The sequence below is a fragment of the Battus philenor genome, unplaced genomic scaffold (assembly GCF_028537555.1).
Source record: "Battus philenor isolate CCGP_79_NKW_IND1 unplaced genomic scaffold, ilBatPhil1.0.hap1 SCAF_1, whole genome shotgun sequence".
Taxonomy (NCBI): domain Eukaryota; kingdom Metazoa; phylum Arthropoda; class Insecta; order Lepidoptera; family Papilionidae; genus Battus; species Battus philenor.
The window spans coordinates 14,493,786-14,516,894 of NW_027181661.1; the positions used below are offsets into that span (position 1 = coordinate 14,493,786).

Below are 23,109 nucleotides of genomic sequence, written 5' to 3' on the forward strand. Positions count from 1 at the left end.
TCATGTTACATTATTTCATTCTAAAAATCTGAAATTACTTTCTAGGAAACCTTATACATAAACGTAATCAAGTAAGAGATGTTTTCACAAATTATTGTTTTTTTTTTGTTGAGTAAAATAGCGGTTTCTTAACACTTTGTTTACGAAAAGGAGCTAGTCTGTCGATGTATTCGTTTCAAAAAGTGAAGAAAACTGCAGGATTTGGTTCCATCATGTCTTTTTTTCATCGCATGTTTGGACACACGACAGACATATAATCTATTATTGTATGTATTCTTCATATGCGAACAAAGCCTTTCTCTTCAATTTTTAAAATCGGCAGAAACTACTTCATCAACTGTGCCATAAAACACAATTTTATGTTGTTACAATTATAACGGAACACAGTATTGGGCGAGCCATGAGGAGTACCGTCAAGCAAAGCCTACCTCTCTAACGCCCTGTTCCTGCTGACGAGATCCGGACTACGTTTGATAGCAAGGACTTTAACCGGTCATTTTTCACAAACATCTATTTACATTAGGCGTTACGGACAATACTTTGTGCAGAGCGTGCCTGGAGGAGAACGAGAGTGCTGCTCACTTACTATTTGAGTGTACGGGAGTAACACCCCACAGGGCTACCCATCTCGGATCACGGAGGTGCCTCTCTGAGATCGCCGGCAACATCAAGGGTCTGCTTGGATTTCTTCGGAAGTTGGGTTGGTTCGATTAAGACCAACCATGACGTAAAACGAGAGCATTGCCGCTTAGTTGCGGAAACCAACCCGCTGAGACCACTTTTGCAAACTACCGTACTGAACAAATGTGGTGAAAATAAGAACATCGCCGTATAAAATCTTATTCAATAACAAATTGCCAAGTCAAAAAAGAATCAAAGAGAAATATTTTTCGAAGACTTGTGGGCGGGCACAGCGCGCAGAACAGATGACGGCTGGGGCCATGGTCTCCAATCCAGAACCGTAATCTGGAGTGGAGACCGTGGAATGGCAAGCGCAGCGTAAGACGTCGTCAAGAAACGATGGATGCAGGCCTCTTCGAAACTGTACTATTGGCAGTATACGGGATAGGCTTAACAGCGCAGTAAAAGTCTTTAAGTTAAAATAATAGTAATGATGGTGTTTCAAAGAATACTTGCACTATTTTTTTATAAATAATACTTTATTATGGACCTAACTTTATAGTTTTTTTATTACGTACCGCCATGTGTACATTGTTCATTTCACGTTACATTTCGAGTATACTAAATGCAAATATCACATTTACATATTTGCAGCTATCGGCAATAACCGATTGTAGGCAAACTTGATTGGTGAGTCATACCATATGTCAACGTGAAACGCCACCCCGCGGCTTTCCACGCTTGCCTGTCAGGTGTCTGTTTAGATACGCGCACGCGAATCTGTGATGAGATTAGAGCATCTCGCTTCTTCATTCAAACTTTACTCTACTTAATTTTAATTAAAACTACTTACTTTTGATTTTCAATTTAATCATATAACTCTTATTTCATACAAGGTGATTGGTTGTATAATAAATGATAATGCTTTCAAGCACTGAACTGAATCAATGGTTTTAAAAATATTAATTAAAGTAATGAAAATATAGTAAAAAAAAAGAATAAAAAATAGGTGACGATGTTTTAAGGTTTTTGCTTTATTTAAAGCTTATTTGAGATTGACCATTCACCCCTACTCTTTGAGGGATTATGTTTGAGTTATCAACAATTCCGTTTATTTTATACATAATGTGTCTTCTAACACCAATTTTCTTTTCTGTGACTACCATGTATAGGCTCTACTATTATCTACGAGGGTGGATTGAAAAGTACTCGGCCTAACACAGATCCATTCAATTCTAAAAATCAAATCTACCCACATCATTTAGTTCAGTTCAGACTAGTTCATTGTGTGAAGTTTGAAACGTGTGCGATAATTAGTTGTGATTTTATAAATTTATTAACAAAGTAATCGGACATAATTTCCGCGAATGGAGTAAATCGAGCAGCGTGCCGTCATTAAGTACCTCCATAAGAAGGGGCTATCATCAAAAGCCATCCTCGATGACATGGTCAGTACATTAGGCGACTGTGCTCTGTCATATTCATCCGTCAAAAAATGGATAGCAGAATTTAAGCGTGGTAGAGAGAGTGTGAAAGATGAACCCCGCTCTGGAAGGCCTTCGACGTCAACTACTGACGAAAATATTAAAAAAGTACTTGATTTAATAATAGGAGACCGCAGATTAAAAATTAGAGAGATAGCCGAGGCTATAAGCATCTCTTATGAACGAACTCAAAACATCATTGTCAACGAGTTGGGTTTCCACAAGGTGTCTGCGAGGTGGGTTCTGCGACTGCTTTCAGTTGAACAAAAAAGGACGCGATTGACTATTTCACGCGACTGTTTGGAGTTATTTGAAGCCGATGCAGATGATTTTTTAATCGTTTTGTTACTATGGACGAAACATGGGTTCATTACTGTACACCGGAAACAAAACAACAATCAAAACAGTGGAGAAGACCTGGTTCACCACCCCCTAAAAAGGCTAAGTCGATTTTGTCGGCAAATAAGGTGATGGCTTCAGTATTCTGGGACTCGAAAGGTGTGATTATGACTGATTATCTTGAAAGGGGTCAGACTATAAAATCTGATTACTATTGCACCTTACTACGTCGTTAACGAGAGGAAATAAAAGAAAAAAGGCCAGGAATGCTCAGAAGAAAAGTCCTGTTTCATCAAAATAACGCCCGTGTTCACACGTCAGTACAGTCAAAGGCTAAAATTCACAACTGTGGCTTTGAACTGTTACCGCATCCGCCGTATTCACCTGATCTGGCACCATCAGACTTCTTTCTGTTCCCTAACCTAAGAAAGCACTTGGGAGGTCAAAGATTTTCGACAAACGACGAGGTCAAAGCAGCTGCAGACGCATATTTTGACTCTAAGGAAGAATCATTTTTTTTCAACGGTCTAAATGCTTGGAAGGGGAGGTGGCAAAAGTGTATTGAACCCTCGTATCATAGTCTTAGGAATGACTTGCTTTCCTTATATTTGCTACAATTGGATTTGCACTTTTTTGTGCTAAAATCCTGAGACGTAATAAAAGCTTCTAGAGTAAACTTAAAGACATCCAACATAGCCGAACTGCGGAATTTATGGAAATAAACTATAAACTTGATCCGATTTATTTTATTTAAGACAATCTGGGCAATGCGTTTTGATTTCTAAGAAAACATCATTACAATTTATTGTTTTCTTTTTTAATTTAGGCAAGTAGAAATTTTAATAAAATTTATTTCGCAAATTATTGTAATATTGTTACATGAAATAAAGGTATTCAACTTAATATAGCTGATTGAAGTCATCATTGTATTTTTTTCCCATGTTTTTCCTATTACTAATGCTATCGTTAATAAAACAAACATCTCGCTCACTAAACCATCTAAAAATTTTTTCCTGTTGTTTTTATGACTGCAGGGTTTCAAATAATGTAATGTACGTCTATGAGTCTAAAGATCATTTTCGATCAGTAATGTGTTTTTGTATTTTCGGGGCATGTCCAAGCGCTTAGATGAGACGATAACCTGAATCGGTTCTGGGAATAAAGACCAGACTTGGTGACTGACATGTAATTATATGTTAAGTAATTTAATTTCGCTACCTCCATGATATTTTCTATAAATTGAACGTCGTTCAGAAATATTCAAACTATGTGATAGATAATAAAATAATTTTGTGTATTTCAATAAAAAATAATTATTTGTGATTTATGTCGACGTTCCCTTTTGATAAAGTCGATGTATTTGTGAGAAAACTTTTGTAAAATTATTTTTGCGTAAATGTTGAGTTCGGAGGTTTATGTTGAATATTCTCTTGTGGGGCGAGCACGAGCGTGGTGCCGACGTACGAGCTGACAATGGATCCGGGCGTGTGCCCAGGCGCGGGTGGCGCTCTGGTGGCGTCCCACGTGCCCACCCATCCGCCCGCGTCGGTGCCGCACTCCGACCATCACCTTTACGACCCGCGCAAAAGGAAGAGCCCTCAATAGTGAGCTAACCAAAATCTTATCTATGTTTGCAATCGATGATGCCGTAGTGACTTCAAACAGATGCTTTTGTACAATTGTTTTTTTTTTTACCAATCTTTTGCTAATAGTTACTTGTTATTCGATATTAACATACGCATCCTGCACATGAAGTACTAGATGCGTGTATATTATCTTATATGTTTTATATGTCTCCTGGCTGTGTTTTTATTGGTTTGTCTAAGACATTACTCGTACTCGAAAGCTATGAGAGACTTCATAAATAGAACCCGAAGCAGTTTCCCGCTGGCGCATCCTTCGTGGGATATTGAGATTGTCAAAAACCCCAACACAGAGTTCATCACGAAGCGATTGCTTAACAATTATAAAGAAATAATTTTCATGTAACCCATGCCTGCATGCCGCTTTGAGCAGTTATTTTGTTTAATAAATATTAATAGATGCAACCTTTACTAATTAGTGTGCGGTTTTTTTATATCATACTCGTAAATTTTTGTCCGAGTACCAAAAAAAATATCATTTTGTTTACGCAACTCTTATTAGCTATGTCCTACATTATTGGTTGAACTATGTAGAAAATTTATATTTAATTTATTATTTAGCTGAAAAATTGTGAAAGGCTTTAGTCATTACTAGTATTTAGTTAAAGTGTGAATGTATAAGTTTTGTATGTTTGTTTGCCATCTTAGAAATATAAGAAATGAAGCTTGTGCATTACCCATTGTAATGATTTTCTTAACGTTCAATATAAGCAACTTTTATCGCCAAGGACATCAAAACATATTAAATACAATAATTTTTTTTGAATATGGTAGATTATCTTTTGTGATACTCACACGTAACAATAAACTTTTGTTAATGAGAAATAATAAATAAAAGTAAAATGAAATCAACTATAACAAAATATTTTCCCTATTAAAACGGTTTCATGTTATGAATGTCCGATGTTATGAATAAATTTATTATGTTGACGTTCAGCTCAGAAAATTTATGCGAAATGACATGAGTTTATTTCTTAATTCCTTTATTTTTTATTAATGTAAATATTTTCTTATAGCGCTGAGAGTTACGAAATGGCGAGTTGTGAAACCCCGATGGCCTCATCTTCCACACAGTCCATCGATATCCCAGCCAGCGCGACCAGAAAACGAAAACCATCCTCCTAGTGAGTACCATTTCTTTCTTTAAATCCGTGAATGCAGTTTATTGTGAGAATTTTATGTCACTCATCAATGTAAGTATTGGAGGGACCGGAAAGTAATGTCGTTTCTGTCGACATATTGTGAATTTAACTTAGGAAAGCGACTTTATTTTCCGGTCCCCCTAACAGTTTTTTTTTATTAATGAAGACCAACACATTCCTTCATTGTAGTATTATAAAGTAAAAGAGTCGTTTTTGTTACGAGGCACTGAAACAGTGATAGGTAGTAAGGTTTTTTTTACTAGAATTTCTTTTTGAGTCAAACTAATCAATAATATAAAAATTATGCAGCTGTTTTTTTGTATTGAAATGCTATTTTTTAAGAAAATTGTAAAGTGAGAAGTATTATAAAAAGTAAATCCAATATTTATTGCGCATTTTATTAAAATGTCATTAATTGGATTGTTGGACGTTCGTGGCGGGCGATCTTTGTCGATAAACTGAAAAATTTGTTTTGCAGCATATCATGCAAATTATTATGGCAATTGTACGAACCCGTTTTATTATAACCATATGTCGGGTCTCTTCGAAAATATTTTTTTTTAAATAATATGGAACGTTATTAGAGTCAGTCTACTGCCTTATTTTTTGAAAGGCGTTGTGTTATTCCTTGGCTGAATGCGAGGACTATCTCCTTGATTTTGGATTTTTAAGGAATATCAACCTATAAAGAATAAATAAGGACGGTTGAATGGAATCATGTTTTCTTATCGAATTTACCCAAAATGCGACAAAATACAAATATCTGAACAAATATCTGTAAGTAAATAAGTTTGGCCACTTGATTACTGGCCAGCCTCGCGTCTCTGCTGCATAATGAAAATGCTTTACGCAAGGACATTTTAAATTAATCCTGTCTATTTTAGCCGGACGGCTTTATAAAATAATTAAAATAATAACTTTACACAACTACTTAACACTTTTAGTCATTTTTTAATATCTCTTTTTTATTAAAGCACGAATATTTCTTTGAATACATTATTTAAATTTAAAAGAAGAAAAGAATTTTAAAAATAAAACAGCAAAATCTAGCATAAAGTGTCAAAATGAAGTTATTTGAATCGCCACAATCGATTTTATGGTCCCTAAATCTCCGAAGCCAGTATTCCTTATATAATATCACTAGACAGTTTTTCTATTACTGCTTTCATTAGCAAGCCTTTGAGAGATTCTAAGAAGGCTCAAGTTGTTTTTTCCAAAGAAGATTAGCCAGTTATATGTACCTACTGTTATATTAAAAAAATGATAGTAAGTGAAAGGGAAACTATTCGAGATCGCCTTAAAATTATTGTATTCAAACTAAAAAGATATAATCGCGATTTTCTTATACAATAAACCTTATTTTCTCCCATAAGATATTTTAATGCACTGGGCGAAGTTAATATGTTAATTTTAAGGGAACGTTTAGTAAATAATAAGTTAAGTTATGACGTCTTGCCGGTCCGTCAAAGCTATAATCAAACAATGAAAGCAATTAACTTGGCGATGAGACCGGTGGGGAAACCTGTTAGGGCTTCGTTTAACATATATTTTTCGGGATTACTATCTATACTAAAAAAATAAGTTCATTTAATGATTTAATTTTTTTTATTCTAACCTTGATCCCCTAGAACAATCTTTTAAAAAAAACATTATACTTGAAAGCGGCAACGTAAAAATATTTACTCCTTTATTAGCTATATACTATTTTATATTAAATAAGGTCTGTTTTTAAATTTATTAACACGTTTTATTTTAAAATAGCGACTATACTTTTTACTTTCCAAGTGTTAGGTAGTCTCGTATAAGGTTAAATCAGGTTAATCCCGTTAATTTATTAATTATTTTACACTAGAAATTACATGTGTCGGTATTAGAAAGTCTACAGAACAATATCCTTATCACCATCAATATTATTTAAGTTATAGGACCTAGGCCCCTCCACAGATTTCCAAAAATTATTAATAACATTGTAATGACGTCCCAAAATAAGCGCAGTGCTGTTTGGTTGCGAAATTACGCCCGCAGAGTATCTTTAATCGTCTTGTGATTTTATGAAGGTTCATTGTTAAAAAATCAAAATTTAAATTTACAGTACCCCGCGATAAATATTACACATCGAACTATGGAAAGAGACAATCGTCTAATTTCGGCTTCCTAGAGTACTATCTCTGACCCACACTACCTATGTGACGTTTTGTTAGTCGTTGTATTTCGTGCGACAGAGGTAACGCTCTACGAAGCCGAAATTAGCCGATTGTCTTTTTCCAAGGGTCGATGTGCAATATTTATCGCCGGGTATTGTATATAATTCTTTCAAATAACCATCCGGTTTCACTTTCTCAATTGGATAAACAATTTTTTTTAAATATTTGTACCATCAAAGAATATTCATGTGGCAACCCTTAATGGCAAATGGTTGCCGAGAAACCGAATACTGTTGCTTACTCGCTCCTAATAACCCACCTGCTCTGCGTCTATGAAAAATATTTTGAGAGTATATTATTAGGTTTTTTTACCTCGTTTTCCTGTAATAGTGTGAAAGATTATAGGTGTAAAAGATTTAAAGGAGTGAGGTTATAGCTGTGTTTTATGCCAACAAGATGCTTTACACCTATTTCCAATCAACATGTATACAGTGATCACTTTGAAATATAACAGTATAGTCTTAAAGGACAGATAGTTAATAATAAATAATTTTAATATGCAGTATGGTATGGATAGAGTATTCAAAATCAAAAGTTTCAATCATCATTCAATCATTCATCAATTAATTTCAATGACTTGAAATCAATCTGAAATCTTTACGTAATAGTTTAAAGGAAATCAAACATCGTTGTCAAATCAAACTTATGATGTAATCAAAATAAGATGAAACCAAAACAGTTTCTCTGTATTTCTTTAAAACAAACTTTTATAAGGTTTGTGAAATACATTGTGATTGTATGCAACAAAGTTTATGTAAGAGTATATAGTGAGCAATAATTTCATGGTGCTTTAATACTTTTAGGATAAATTACGTAAAAAATAAGCGCTTTTAACTTTATAGTTGATAATGTTGCATTCAAAATTTCACAGAGTTCGTTAACTAAGCAAATGGTGAAAAACTCCACGAGTGTGTCTAAAATTCGTGTGACACGGTCCCTCCTGACCATGGATTGGGTTATCCATTAAGTTGTAGATATTTCAAGGGAATTTTTAAAAAAAAATTCAGTGACAAATGAAAGGAATTGAAATATAGAAAGTAAATGTCAAAAATGAGCCATAAAAATGATTATCAGAATTAAATTAAGCATAGATTTTCGTACAGCAACCTTAAGGTACAAACCGAACATTGGGCCATAGCCGAGAAACAGTGAAGAGAAAAAAAAGTGATAAAGAATTGGGTGAAAATTGCGAATATGGGATGCGTTAGGTAACTCAGTGACTCCAGCGGATAGACGTAACAGGTTCACGTCATGGTATTATTCGTCAAAGGGTCAGCGTGTAACCATCATAGCTAACCAAGAATTTTTCCCAGTGATTACGGAAAATGAAATTGAATTAAAGTAAGAACTTGCCTCCAATCACTACTCACTAGTTCATAAAAATGTCATTATAATTTATTTAATTTTTATTAGAAAATATTTTTCATGTGAAGAGAAAATGTAAAGGGCCCTTGAAAGAGGAACGTTTTCCGAGAAGCTAATTTGTTTTCAATAACAAGCTTGGCGTACGTGCTATTTCTTCAATTTAGTAATATGAAGTCTTGTGTTTATACTCTTTTAACTTTTTAGTGATAAAATATATTATTTTTGTTTTCTGACAAATATTTGCTTTGTCACTGGTAAAATGTTGATGAAGGTAAAATGCGCACTTTTAAAGTTATTTTAAACTTTATTTTAAACTCTAGGTTTTAATTAAGAATAGGTTAAAACTTAGTTTACATAATTACATTGGATTTATAAAAATTAAACATCAATGGCGATTATTCTTTGAACTTCAATATTTTCTGTAAAAACATGTGGGTAATTTTCATTTATTTTCATGTAATTTATTTCTCCCAGTAATAAATCAATATTTATATTATGCTTATTCAGAATGAAGTTAATACTCGTACTTCAGTCTTAGGGAGCGCGAGTCTTCAACATTATTTAAGCCTTATGACAAATTTCCATTTAACGTTTAATTGGTCGATTGTGAATTGACTGACCCACTTAAGATCTACATTAATCTGAATGTGCGTCGAAGTCTTATAATTACTTATGAAACTTTGATTTTGTACGCTCCAAAGGGATTGTACCCCAAATATATATAGTATAAACGTTTTCTCAAACTGGAACTGTTGCTATACGAGTTATTTTCTTTATTATTTTGTATAAATACTGTGAGAATAGCAGTAACAATTAGTTTTAAATTTCATCAAACTCATACATACTATTGCCAAAATTTTGTATATTATATGTATCACGTATAAACATATTTTACACCATCGAACAGTAATTATAACAAACCCTTTTTAAGAGCTTATGACAAATATTGTTACGTACTCTTATTGTGTGATTTTGTGTGATTTATCAGAACTGGATCGTAACCTGATAACCTTAAGATTAGAGTTTAAAAAGATATTAAATCCATAGAATAATTTTTCACTGTGCCAGATGTCACTTCGCTATGTCCCGACAGTGAGAGATATACATAAACAGTAGAATATTATAGGTAGACTATACGACACAGCATATAGAAAGCATTTTAGCACATCAGTATGTTCGTGGCGTGGCGTGTAGCGAGCGTACAGGTAGCAAGTGTGTAAGAAGAATATTGGTAACTTATAGGGAGTTTATGGGTTATGAATAGAAAGTGAACAGATAGCGATTAGGAAGTAAGAAAAAAGAACATCGGCAGCAAATAGGAAAGCGTGTTACGCAGGAAGTGTACGGTTAGCATATTATACTTATTGGTAGTGAATAATAAGCGGTAGACCGTATCCACCTGTACTTGCGCGATAGGCCTGCGTGAAGCTCGGGAATAATATCTGCATTTTTGAAACTGTCGTTACTTTCCCATACCTCCTATTCTATTCATAGAGCGCCTCCAATCTCAGTTGTCACTTGACGAATGAATCGGAACATCTTTCGTATTCCGGTCTTCTTTTGCTCTTTGAGAGCCGCGTCTTTGGCCATGGCAAAATATATTAGGCGTATGTTTAACTTAGTAATTGAATTAATTAATTAATAGCATTGGTTAGTATAAGGCGGATAATAACGAAGATCTTTTGAATAGTGGAACGAGCAGCGCCTACGATGACGATGGTACTGATGACACCCGCTCCACTCGCACCTTACCCGATAAGAAGTGAGTAAGAATACAAGAATACATTTTTTTTTATATATTCCAACCGTACATAAAAAATTCTTTAAAATATTTTTGGTAAATCAATTGTTGATATTCGTAACTGGCATTCTCTGAAAAAACTGTCTATTCTTTAGTAAACCTGGTAGCAAAGAACATATAGCAGCATAGCCAAATGTCATGATATTTAGTAAATTAAATATTTTCTATAAATAACCATCTTTTATATTAATATCCGCCCATGTCATTTATTTCCTTAACTAATCTTCAATTCGTTACAATCAAATTTCATAGCAAATATTTTTGTTAAAAATGCCAGTGGAAAATATCGATGGGTGATGATAATAAGAGATATTAATAACATCATTTTTGCGAATGCTATTTTTATAAAAGTGAGTAATAAACTTTATCCATAAATCTGTCCAATTTATATTTAAATTGGACTCGTTGATTTTTTTAAATCAGCAAAACTGAAGTGACAAGCCACATAAATTATATTATACAATCTTTATCGATCCAGACTAGTAACGGTTAAGTGTTTTTTATTAAATTTAAAAACAATTTAGATGATTACTTTTAATTTTTGTCATCGATTCTAGCGATCGTATAAGCAACCGATTTAAACATTTTTCGGATTTCACAGACAGAATCACAGCGAGATCGAGAAGCGTCGACGCGATAAGATGAATACTTATATATCGGAATTAAGTGCTATGATTCCTATGTGCGGTGCTATGGCACGAAAGCTGGATAAGTTGACAGTGTTGCGGATGGCGGTGCAACATCTTCGCTCCGTGCGTGGCGCTATCTCGGCCGGACCTCTGACAGCACGCCCTCGTCCCGCATTCCTCTCTGAGCGTGAGCTAAACGCACTTGTTCTTCATGCGGCTCATGACGCTTTTCTACTGGTGGTGGGATGTGACCGCGGCCGCCTGCTGTACGTCTCCACATCCGTTAGCCGCATGTTGCACTATGATCAGGTAATTTAAACTCAGAACCTATACATAGAGTTCCAAAAGTCACTCATCGATCTTGGGGTGAGCTATGCTCAGGACTTCTTTTCAACATCGAACCAAGAATCCGTTATACGAACGAAAATATTTTTAATATTTGTTTTGAATAAATTCATTTTAGGACAGAAACCTCTGAGAAATAAGTTACGGGTAGTACATATTGAATAATGTGGGCTGATTGCAGGAAGGTATTTTTTTTGGTTCCTGACTATTTTTTTCCTTCGCCAGGTAGCCGTGGCCTACGGTGGCAAGACGTCCAAATAGTTTCTACATCGTAAGCTAATCGTAACTTTAAGACATTTTATATTAAATTTTATCGTTTACAGGCGGAACTCCTTGGACAAAGCCTGTTCGATATTCTTCACCCTAAAGATGTAGCCAAAGTTAAGGAGCAGCTGTCCTCTTCTGACCTCAGTCCTCGCGAGCGACTTATCGATGCCAAAAGTTAGTAAGAGCGCAATAGAGAAACCGTATAAGTTTGCTTTTGCGTATAAATTTGGTTGTGTTTGAATGGAACTTTTAATTTAATCAATTACTCGATATATTTCGATACTTTTTAATTTACTTACTGGCTAGTATTCCGAATATCTGGATACATTTTAAATTATTGGGTAATATAAAATCATCTATTCACTTTACGGTGTAAAAAAATAGTACAATCGTGTTCTAAATAGTTAAATAACATTAGATGTTATATTACTTAAATAAATTCATTATAATTTTTATGATTAAATGAAATCAATTCAGTATCCATAGTATTTTTTGTTGCGCGATAAATTCATGAATTTTATTTATTATGCGCTTTGTGTGCTATGTTTATTATTATTATTTTCCAAAGGGAATTTGAAATGCTCAGGAATATAAACTGATGGAGCGATTATATCTTCAATACGCATAATATTGCCATTGCGAAGTTCTTTACAATCACTGACCACCGCTATCTTGAAGTAATTATCGGCTCTCGAGATCTCCACTTTACCGTTCAGTTTATTATTTGATATAAATAGCATGTTTTATGTATAGTTATTACATTAAAATACATCTTTAAACATTTCAATAGAATACATTGATGGATCTTAGATTGATTAATCTCTTAATTTATTAAAATCATTAATAACTTTCAGTTGGTGAAATAACTATTACAAAAAGAAAATAGCATAGAGTTTTTGTCAAACGTGACTGCCATGTTACTATAAAAATTATAAATCAAATACGGTGTCTGAAAGAAAGATTCTATGCGCAATATAATTTTTTTCAGATGACGCATAACCTTGTTATTGAATATCTCGTTGTTATACTTTATGCACAATGATATTGATTTGGTAAAATCGGTTTACGAAATCTATTTAGGCAACATTTCATAAACAAAGCTGTATGTACAAATGTAGAGAATCGGGGTCAAACTATTTTTATAAATGACTTCGATTTGATTATGTGATTGAATACTCTCAACGTTTAACATAAGCATGAGAATCAGAGTAGTGGCGGTTCTCTCACTTGCGAGTATATGTGCAGCGATGTTGCCAGTGAAGTCGGACGTGGTAGCAGGCGCATCACGCTTATGCCCAGGAGCGCGGCGCTCGTTCTTCTGCCGCATCAAGTGCCGGACAATCGCTAACGCTACAGAAGGCGCCTCATCCACCGTCACTGCGTCTTCATCAACTCAAGTCAAAGAGGAGATGGAGAGCAACGCTAAGATAAGAAAGAAACAGAACGAGAAAAAGTATTGTGTCGTCCAGTGCACCGGTAAGTGTTCTTACTTCAAAATACACATAAAATATGTTTGTTTCAAGTTTAGTTTTCTAATCAGATGATTTAAGATACATTTTAAAACTTTTATGTATAGTCGACGTGTACTTTATAGGGTACCTAAAGTCTTGGGCGCCAATAGAGTTGGACAGCGAAGGAGCAGGTAATGGAGATGTAGGAGAAGACGGGGAAAATAGCAATCTGTCTTGCCTAGTTGCAGTAGGGCGAGCTCTTACGGACCTGTCACCAATAGCGAATGTCCAGACGCCCCCGATGCCGCCAGCTAGGTGCCTCCAGTACATCTCTAGACACGCGACTGACGGAAAGTTTCTTTTCGTTGACCAGAGGTAATTTATCTAACGTAGTCTGCCTCAACGTCGTTCTCTTCAGCTACTCTCAATTAGGGCTTACAATACCGAACTAAAATCTTAATACCGGTATTAAATATTTAAAATTTGAAATACCGGTATTAAATCCTGGTGTTATTGATAAAAAAAATTACTAGTTATATTTTTACTTACCACAGTTGCTATATTGACTTGTTAACAAATAATATATGAAATCCAATATTAATTTCTACGTTACATTTTACATATTATTGGCTCATATGACATTTTATAATTAAAGAAGCAAAAAAATGTAATTAAATTGAAAGTCTTTATTATATTTACATCAGGCAGCTATTCATTTACCCAAATTAACGGAAACTTTAATAATATTAACTAATCTCAAAGGATGCCGTATTGAAATCTTCCTACCAGAATGCTTGCGAAGTTTATTTTCTATTAATTTATTCTAAATAGGCATAAATTTGCAATTATTTCGTATAATATAGTACAAAATTAAATGTTTGCCTATCGTAGGCGTACATTGCTCTGGCCATAATTACGCTAACTTATATCTGAATGTTAAGGTATTAATAAAGCAAAACAGTATCTACTCTCGAAATATTTTGTTATGAACAATGTAATTTAAATTAACCCTTAAATGCATGACTTTTATTTATACTTTTAAAATAAATATTCATCTTGCAGATAAGTACACTAAAATGCAGGGCAAAAAAAATTAAAATGTATGTAATATTTTTTAAACTTACTTTTTTTAAAAAAACCTTATGTTGCATATATACAACACTATGGATTTACTCTCTCATTTTACGTTTAAGTGGTATGTTACAGTTTTACATCATTATGCATTTAAGGGTTAATTATAGCCTAGATTTTATACAATAGGGTATAATAAAAATGTAAAGTGAAAGTGTTTAGGCATTATATACATTCTATTTGTACGAGCCGTTAAACTTGACGTAGGTAGGCACCCCACTACGTGTACCGACGACATAATTGAATTCACGGGAAGTCGGATACGGGCAGTTCAAGACCGGCCATCGCAGCGATTTTTGGGGAAGGCATTTGTCTTACAGTGAGCGTCTATCGGCAGATGTGTTGATGATTCTATCCATTTTTTTATTTATATTTCACAGAGTAACCCTGGCACTGGGTTTCTTGCCTCAAGAGCTTCTAGGCACAAGCTTGTACGAGTACGTGAGTGCGCCCGAGTTAGGCGCTATAGCTCGAACGCACAAAGCGGCGTTGTTGCGACGCGAGGCCGCGCAAACCCCGCCTTATTGCTTTAGAAGGAAAGACGGAACTCTTGCTCGAATCACTACGCATTTCAAGCCATTCCGGTAATACATTTGAATTCAGAATGATTGTTTACAGGTGTTAAAGTTTTGGAAGGAGTTATTTTGTGGCTCATTTGTTATCAACTAATGTATAGAACATCCTAATTAAAAATCAATGGTTTCAGAAATAATAAATATTATAATGACAATATAGATAATTAAATTAATTTTTGTTTACTAATTCTCCTTACTACTTGCAGTACTTATTGGCTTGTCACATTCCAATAGCACAATTTTATTAATTTACAATGTTTTAGAGTGATCATTTTATAACATGATAAATGGATAAATTTAAAAGTTTTTTTTTACTGCTTTATTTAGACGCTTTTTAAATTATTACGCCTATAACCAACCATACTGTACAATATGAGCGTATGAGTACGGGATGAAATTGATTTCGAGTTATTTTTAATGGATTCAGGCGTTACATTGCGGAAGTCCATCCTAAATAAGAAAGGACCAATATCTAGCCACCTCCGCACATGCAGTGGTTGTCGTGCATGAAAGTGCACCGCCCGCCAGCCCGCTCGTAAATGCGCATGCGACAGACAATGCCAACTACACAACCGCCACCGTAAATTCACCCAACACGTTTTTCACCCCTCCACGGGGCATCTTCAGGAGTTGTTACACAGATTAGTGCTAAACACCGAGTTCGAGTTATTTTGATTTCAGATCTAACAGTAACAAAATAAATCATACATAATGACTTATTATGATCTTGTTAAACTTTTTTTTGCACACCAATCGTATATACACTGTATTTTTTTAAATTATAATTTAAAAGGGCGATATTGCATGGAAAATTTATTTTTCAATGTTAAACAATTGTTAAATATTTAATAATTTTCATTTCAGTTTTTTACATGTTAATCCAACTATTGTTTTTTTACGTAATGGTAGGGAATTGGTTGTTATAATATTATTTAACTAAGTTGTTTAATGAGCATCGCGTTATTTTCAGGAACCCGTGGACAAAAGACGTGGAGTGCCTCGTAGCGAACAACACAATTGTAACGGACTCTTACACTTCACCGCAACACGATCCCCATGCCTCCTATGATATGTACAAGCAAAGTATGTACTTCTTCATTAATGTCTGTTGTACTAATATTCATTTGTGATAACATTAACTAACTATTGTGTTAACATTTGAATCGTTCAAAAGCCAATGCGGTTAAGTGAAGAACATAAAAATTGAGAAAATTAATGATGTTTGATACATTAGTTTTTGAATTTCTTGGTTTATTAATTTAATTAGAAAAGTGTTTAAAGTCTTTTTCGAGACGAAATATTTGCAAAAAAAAACAAGATATATGTACAGGTGTGTAAATAAAAACGTCAGTATTTATTGAAATAATGACAAATTTTAAAAATTTTAGAACTTATACTTTTAGAAATTTGTGTATAAAAACATTGATAAAAGATGGAAATGGATATATTTAGAAGCTATTACAAAAGGCTATCTAACTTGTAAAAAAGTAATCAACGTCTAAATCATTTAATAAATAAGAAGATTATTATTTATTTCATCAAAATTTCCAAAAATCAGAAAATGTTAAAAAATGGACTAAGCTGCATTGGCTTCTAAGCGGCTCCTTTAACCTCGTGTCACATGGAGTGAATCCGTAGCTACATTTTTTTTTTCGTATTTGCTACGCTTTCGACTTCTGTATGACCAGACTGTGCATACGCTGTTACTTTGTTCATAGCTAACCACTAACAAAACTTACCATAACACGACAATTCTATATTCTAGGTTTCATACTTGTATTTTAAAACTATGCATACAACCATGGGCACTTATCACTAACGATAAAGCCACATCTGCATCCCATTCATGTCACATTGAAAAAAAAATAACAATTTCACTATTATGTTATCATTGTACGATTTAGCAAAGCAAATAATGGTTTTTATGTTAACATATTCTTCGTTTTATACACGCAAATAACCGATGAATAGAACTTAATTTTATAAATATATATATGAAGCAAAGTTGTTCTGCATTTCAATTGATTTATTTTGGCGGTGAAATTGAAATACATATTAATGTACATTTTACAATTTTCAATACAGCTATAATTATTCTGGTTGAATCTATTGTCCTGATATTTATCGTTAGGGCATTTCTAACAATTATTTACCTTCCTTTAGAGCACTTTTAAGAATTCTTAACCTTTAGGGCACGTGTAAGAATTCTCTTCTTTCCCTTTAAGTATTATCCCAGAATTCTACCTTTATTAAGGTACGTCTAAAAATCCTCTATCATCCTATAAGGCACGTCTCAGAATTCTCTACCTTCCCTTAAGGTACGTCTAAGAATTGTCTACTTTCTCTTAGGGCATTTTTTCTCAGATTCTCTACCCTTCAAAAGGGCAATCCTAAAAAAATCTATTTTCCTCGAAAATGTTGAATAGTCTGATTAGCTAAGATCAAAGCGAGCGGCGGGCATGGATGGCGCGGCGAACGTGGAACGTTTGTTCACAGAGAGAGCAGAGGAAAGCGCAACTTATGGGTATGACCTAAGAGATGCGCTTTCAGAAGGTGAGGCTGAGATGCAGCGGCTGATAGATTCACAGGTTGAGTCGCACAAGATAGGCTGCGCGATCGCGGAGGAGGCGCTGCGTCGTTCCTCTCCAGACTATGCCAGTGACCTCCCGGCTGACTTGATACAGGACGTAGTATTCAACCAACAGGTAATTTTTATGCATTATAAACTAAACGTTGCCGGTTTTGAAGTAAGAAAAAACACATAATATCGAATTAACTTTTACCTTGGTAATAACACCATTTAAATTTGTATCTTTTTTTTTTAAGAAAAAAGTCTTCATTAGAAGACAAAAAGGGCTGTCTTAGTTACGTCAAGAGGAGTAGTTAATTTAAAAATCATATTTTCAATTACAAGCTTATCGTACATACACAGATTTTCAATAGGACCGGTACAGTTAAATCGCCTTCTACGATCAGTGATGATGTTTTGTAACTTACAAAATGTGTCGCCTTCCGACAAATATAAATTGCAGAGTCTTATTAGACGCGATGTTTTATATGAAATTGTTACTTTTTCGAGTCTCATACATCAAAAAACAGATGGTCTGCCTGTCTATTTTAGTTTTGTTACTAGTTCTAATTCCTGTAAAGCCTACAAACGAAAGCTGGAATGTCATAAGAATTGTTTTGCAAGGTCTCAAATGACAACGAACGATTGTATGCTATCTAAAAAGATGAAAACTGAATTAAAACTTAATTGAATCTATATCGTTGAATGAGACGTCATAGCATGGAATAGTATATAGTCATAGTACATCTCCAAAACGAATCCAAAAAGTTAATTAAAGCCTTCTGACTAATTGTAAGTAAAAAGAAAAAAACTTATGTACAATTGTTCCCGACGTCAATCGAATGGGGAATTGTCAAAGCAACATAGTGTTTTTAATACTAACCTGATATCTTTTTAACAGGCGTCGCTTGTTGATAACATCCTTGGTATGGATATGGGCAACTACAGTCAAATCCGCAACAATGTAACTCTAAGCGACGCCGGAGGACAGATCTCACCACCACCCAACGATCACTCAGACGACCTTCACTCCACGAGCCCTCCACCAGCATCCCCGCCCCTTCCTTCATTGGGTGTGGACGGAAACGGAGAGGCCGCTATGGCAGTAATTATGAGCCTCCTAGAGGCAGACGCAGGCCTCGGAGGACCTGTCAACTTCTCTGGACTACCGTGGCCTTTACCCTAAGCTACTGCTCTGAAAAGTTACGTATTTATTCTGTATTTTTTTTATTTACTTTTAGTATTCCATACATTCATTTTTTGATTTGTAACATTTTGGAAAAGTGGATTTAATTATTAATTCAGATATTTTTAGTTCTTAATTATACATGAATATTGGTAATAAAAGGTTAATAAAAATATGATACAAATGATAACACGATACCTTTAAATGTATAGTATAATAATAAAAATTATGTTAAACTGTAAAAGGTGACGAGAGAAGACTTCCAATGTATACGCATCAATTTCATTGAGTTTGTGAATAGTTTGATTAGGGATCACAGATCTTTAGATTGAATTTGCAGGTGAGACCCTTTTGGCTTGCGGGCAAGCATTCGAGTCAATTTTAGCCAAATTATGCAAACATTAAAAACGTTTACTAATAATAAACGTGTATATATGAAATACATTAAATTTTGGTAAATATTACGTTGTTTTTTAATGTGATATGAAAAACAATACCCATGATATTTAACGTTTTCAAAAATACGTATCACATTAGTAAGATATTTTCTGTATACCACCCAGGCCTGTTATGGTTAGAATAAACTTTGCTTTTTGGTCCATTACTTACTACTTGAAACTTCCACTTTAGCCGGATTTTACCACATCTTATTGGTTTTGTTTACCGCCGAGACTAAGTTAACTGAGCTAAGATTTGATTACCTCAGCCAAGTCTAGTCCACAAAAGTATTTACAAAAAAAAATCTTTATCGCACATCGTGAATATGGAGATGAAGTTACAAAGAGTTCATGACGCTGTAATATATTTGCTTGATATAACAGACTATAACGGCCGAAAACTGTATATATGGATGCCGATTGAATGCAAAAGGGTTGTTATATGGAGGTAAATTGAAAAGCAAAGTTATTTGTAAAGCAAAACTAGGTGCAATGGTTTCTAGTTTCAAATGACCAGTAGATATTGGTTGTTGAACGAGTCTAAAAAGCCGTTAGCCGCCTTCAAAAATTATTTATGTGCTTCCCGTGTTAGATAATAGTAAATTACTATTTATTTCAAATTGTTGACTATGTTTTTGTATTTAAATCAAGTTATATGGATGAAGGAGGGCGCTAGCTCCTTGATAATCTACACGACATAAATTAGCCTTCAAAAGGCCGCAGGTTGGCTTTCTCGTTATGTCTTGATGGACCGGTTCTAAAGTTTGTTTTATTTACTTTTATGTTTATTGTTTACTACATGTATAAAGTCATTATGAGTTGTTTTTTTTTCTATTATCTGTTATAAACTCTCTGTATAAGCATGTAAACTACCTAATTAAGGTGAAATGAGTGCTTTTTCGTCAGTAATTATTTAATTATTTTAAACGTGTTATTAGAATAATCGGTAGTCAGTGGCGTAGCTTGGCGTAGGCGAAGTGGATCTTCTCCCCACCTCACACTTAAGCGGGCCACGCAAGGCTCATAATCATAAATATTTATTTAACTTCATCACTTTTACGTACGAAAAAAATGATAGATTAAAGAGTTTTTTGCAGCGTTCATAAACCTCCAGTGCATTTGAGTGGACCACACATTTTTCTTTGGTAGGAAAAACTGGGGGAATGAACAGTAACGGGTCAAGCAAGCTACGCCTCTACGCTACGTCAGTAGAGATAGGATATTCGGAAGCATATACATAGTTGTTTTACCGATATGAATATATGAAAGCGGACTCATTGAGTTACTAAAAGTAAAATTAACAAACATAATCCTCCGTGTCTGCGCACAATAAGTTTTATTCGTCGTTTCACTTACTCAAGCAAGTTTAGTTTTCCATCTCACTTGTACGCCACCCCAGGATCTTTTCGACACCAAAGCAGTTTCCATAATAGACCAACAATTGAAAATCATGTGCATCCGAATATCCAATTTCTGGTAATTAGCCAAATAATATAGATAGTATAGATAACTGATGGTTGCCATAGAATTCAAAAGGTAGATTTCAGCTTAATGTTACATCTGTGTTGTTGTGTTTCATTTGTCTGCCATTTACGCTTGTTTTCGGTGCAACCCAATCAAATTTATAATAAATACTTTTTAAACGTTGTAATAATTCTTCATACAAATGGCAACATTAAACGTATCACTGTCACTTGCTGTTTTACAAGACATTCCTTCTCCAGAAAGGTGAAGAGAGATCGGAATATTAAAAGTATTACATATACATTTAAAATGTAGTATTACTTAGTTTTTTTTTATACCGCGTTTACAGAACGTTAAGGTGTATTCATCATGCAACGACAGTGATACGTCACGGAAATGCTCTGCTAACAATGTGCCATTTTTCTTACAGAGTAACTTTTAAGTCTATCTTAAATATTCTGTCCACGAACCTCAGGAAATACACGTAGATACGTCACAATTCAGCTCTTATATCAATACTCGTAAATTAATTTGTTACTACGTTTACAATTTATTTAAACTATAAAAGTTTTTGGTTGCTGGCAACACATTCTTTGAAACGTGTTTTCACATTGACGATTTTTGACATTTTATCTAATGCATGAATCCCAATTCCCTTGGTAACGCCATAACTTGACGTCTTTACCGATAACGTTTATTTTTTTTAATTTCTTAATACATAATAAAAATAATGAATAAGGAAAAATAAAATAATAAGCATTTAAAAATGTTCACCTGAGTAAAACTCAAGCGCTTGACGCTTCACGCGCTTTAAATTTATAATGTTGTTTATTTGAAATAAAATATAAAAAAAATATTAGTTTAATCAACAAATCAAACGATCACTCTAAAATAGGTTAAATTAATTTATTTTTCGTAATGAAATGTTACTGTGCATTAACTTCGAGTAGTAAAAAGTCTGTCGGGAAAGATAGATGATAAAATGCAAGAGTATTTCGTACATATTTAATTCAAATATATAATTTTATTATTTCAGTAATATAAAGCTTAATGCATGGCGCTATCTACGTGTATCCATGTTTCTTCTTAGTAATAATATGAATGGGATGTCTGTGTTTTATATAAAAATCGTAAGATAAATGGTGTAACAATTATAGTCGTCTAGGTGTAATGTTTAGATATTTAGTCCGATGTGTTATCTTTGTAACACTTAGCATAATTTTGTGATAGATTAAAAATATATGATAAGTAAAAAAGTTTACATCAAACTATCAATGAAGTACAATCATTCTCTTTTAGTAGTTTTTGACATTTTTATGAATAAAAATCGGTATAGTTAATTATTTTAAATTACATAACATGGACACCAAAAAACGCCTGCTCAAATTAAAAAAGTACGATTTTATAATTAAAAAAATTATGTGTTACGAGATATCAATATAGAATAGTAATAACGTATAAATTATGTTTATTAATTCCTAGTTTATTAGTCAATAAAATATACTACAGGAATTATGAAACGCCATCTAGACAAATAAAAGTAAATTGTAATAAAGGTTAGCATTCTCAGTTAGCTAGCAGAGTTAATAGTACTGTGTTGATAATAAATCTCATTTATTTTAAATATAATTATATTTGTTTGTTATTTTGTGTTTCATTTTTATAAGCATAGTTATAACCACTTATATATATATATAGCTGGGCAGAATTATGCTAAGCGAAATCTTGCTTTGTCTGCATAAGCGAAATGTTTTGTATATGTAGCGAACGCATGAAGCGTTGTACTGTGCTGCAAATATAACAGCTTTTTTTATTTTTTATTCAATATACCTTTAAGCTAATAAATATCTATGAATATGTAATGTGTATTATTTATATCAACCAATTGTCTTGTATGTGCCAGGGGATAAACAAAATATTCCCAAAAACAAAACTAATAAAAACTTGTGTATAATTGAACAGGAAGAAAGAGAAATAATTAGAAATAAATTTTGATTAATGTGAAGTTTTTCTCATTCTTGTGAACCAAAGGGCATCCACTGCCTGACATTAGTCACCTTCATATATTTCTAATAAAACCGGTTAGATGGGGCCTACACTCATCGTCTTCCGACGATTTTAACAAGGTCGTCTTATCTATCCACCTTGTGGGTTAACGCTGCTGTTTTAACGCTACACTTGCCGGTCCATGGTATCCACAACCTCAAAGCCTCCACAGCAACTAATATAGCCCATTTTGCTTCACTACCACATAAACTGCAAGTAGGCAATACTTTATAGAATTAGTTTATCAAAAAGTCTGCAAAAAGCTTTGAATCATTATACGTTATAATTATAAATACGGATAAAATTGGTTATAGGTGTAATAGAAACTTTTATAACTATTTCTAATCACCAATTTATATTTTATAGGAATGCGAGAGGCCAATTCTAGCAGCACAAATCTTACAAGGACA

At 33.8% G+C, this 23,109-nt stretch overlaps 1 protein-coding gene across 5 annotated transcripts in view; it reads left to right on the forward strand.

Annotated features, from left to right (window-relative positions):
• The window catches only part of cyc (basic helix-loop-helix ARNT-like protein cyc), a 69,248-nt gene extending 46,728 nt beyond the window's left edge, over nucleotides 1-22,520 (forward strand). For 2 of the 5 annotated variants that reach the window (XM_068764660.1, XM_068764637.1), the window contains 10 exons: nucleotides 5,104-5,211; nucleotides 10,489-10,560; nucleotides 11,201-11,537; nucleotides 11,897-12,014; nucleotides 13,086-13,316; nucleotides 13,435-13,666; nucleotides 14,803-15,006; nucleotides 15,968-16,080; nucleotides 17,494-17,702; nucleotides 18,468-22,520. In XM_068764660.1, the coding sequence (XP_068620761.1) occupies nucleotides 5,104-5,211; nucleotides 10,489-10,560; nucleotides 11,201-11,537; nucleotides 11,897-12,014; nucleotides 13,086-13,316; nucleotides 13,435-13,666; nucleotides 14,803-15,006; nucleotides 15,968-16,080; nucleotides 17,494-17,702; nucleotides 18,468-18,752 (1,909 nt within the window). In that variant the 3' untranslated portion in view covers nucleotides 18,753-22,520. Of the gene's footprint in view, nucleotides 1-3,886; nucleotides 4,049-5,103; nucleotides 5,212-10,488; nucleotides 10,561-11,200; nucleotides 11,538-11,896; nucleotides 12,015-13,085; nucleotides 13,317-13,434; nucleotides 13,667-14,802; nucleotides 15,007-15,967; nucleotides 16,081-17,493; nucleotides 17,703-18,467 lie in introns of those variants that run through there. The other 3 variants (XM_068764627.1, XM_068764645.1, XM_068764654.1) reach the window with 3 other exon arrangements.
• The last annotated feature ends 589 nt before the right edge of the window (nucleotides 22,521-23,109 follow it).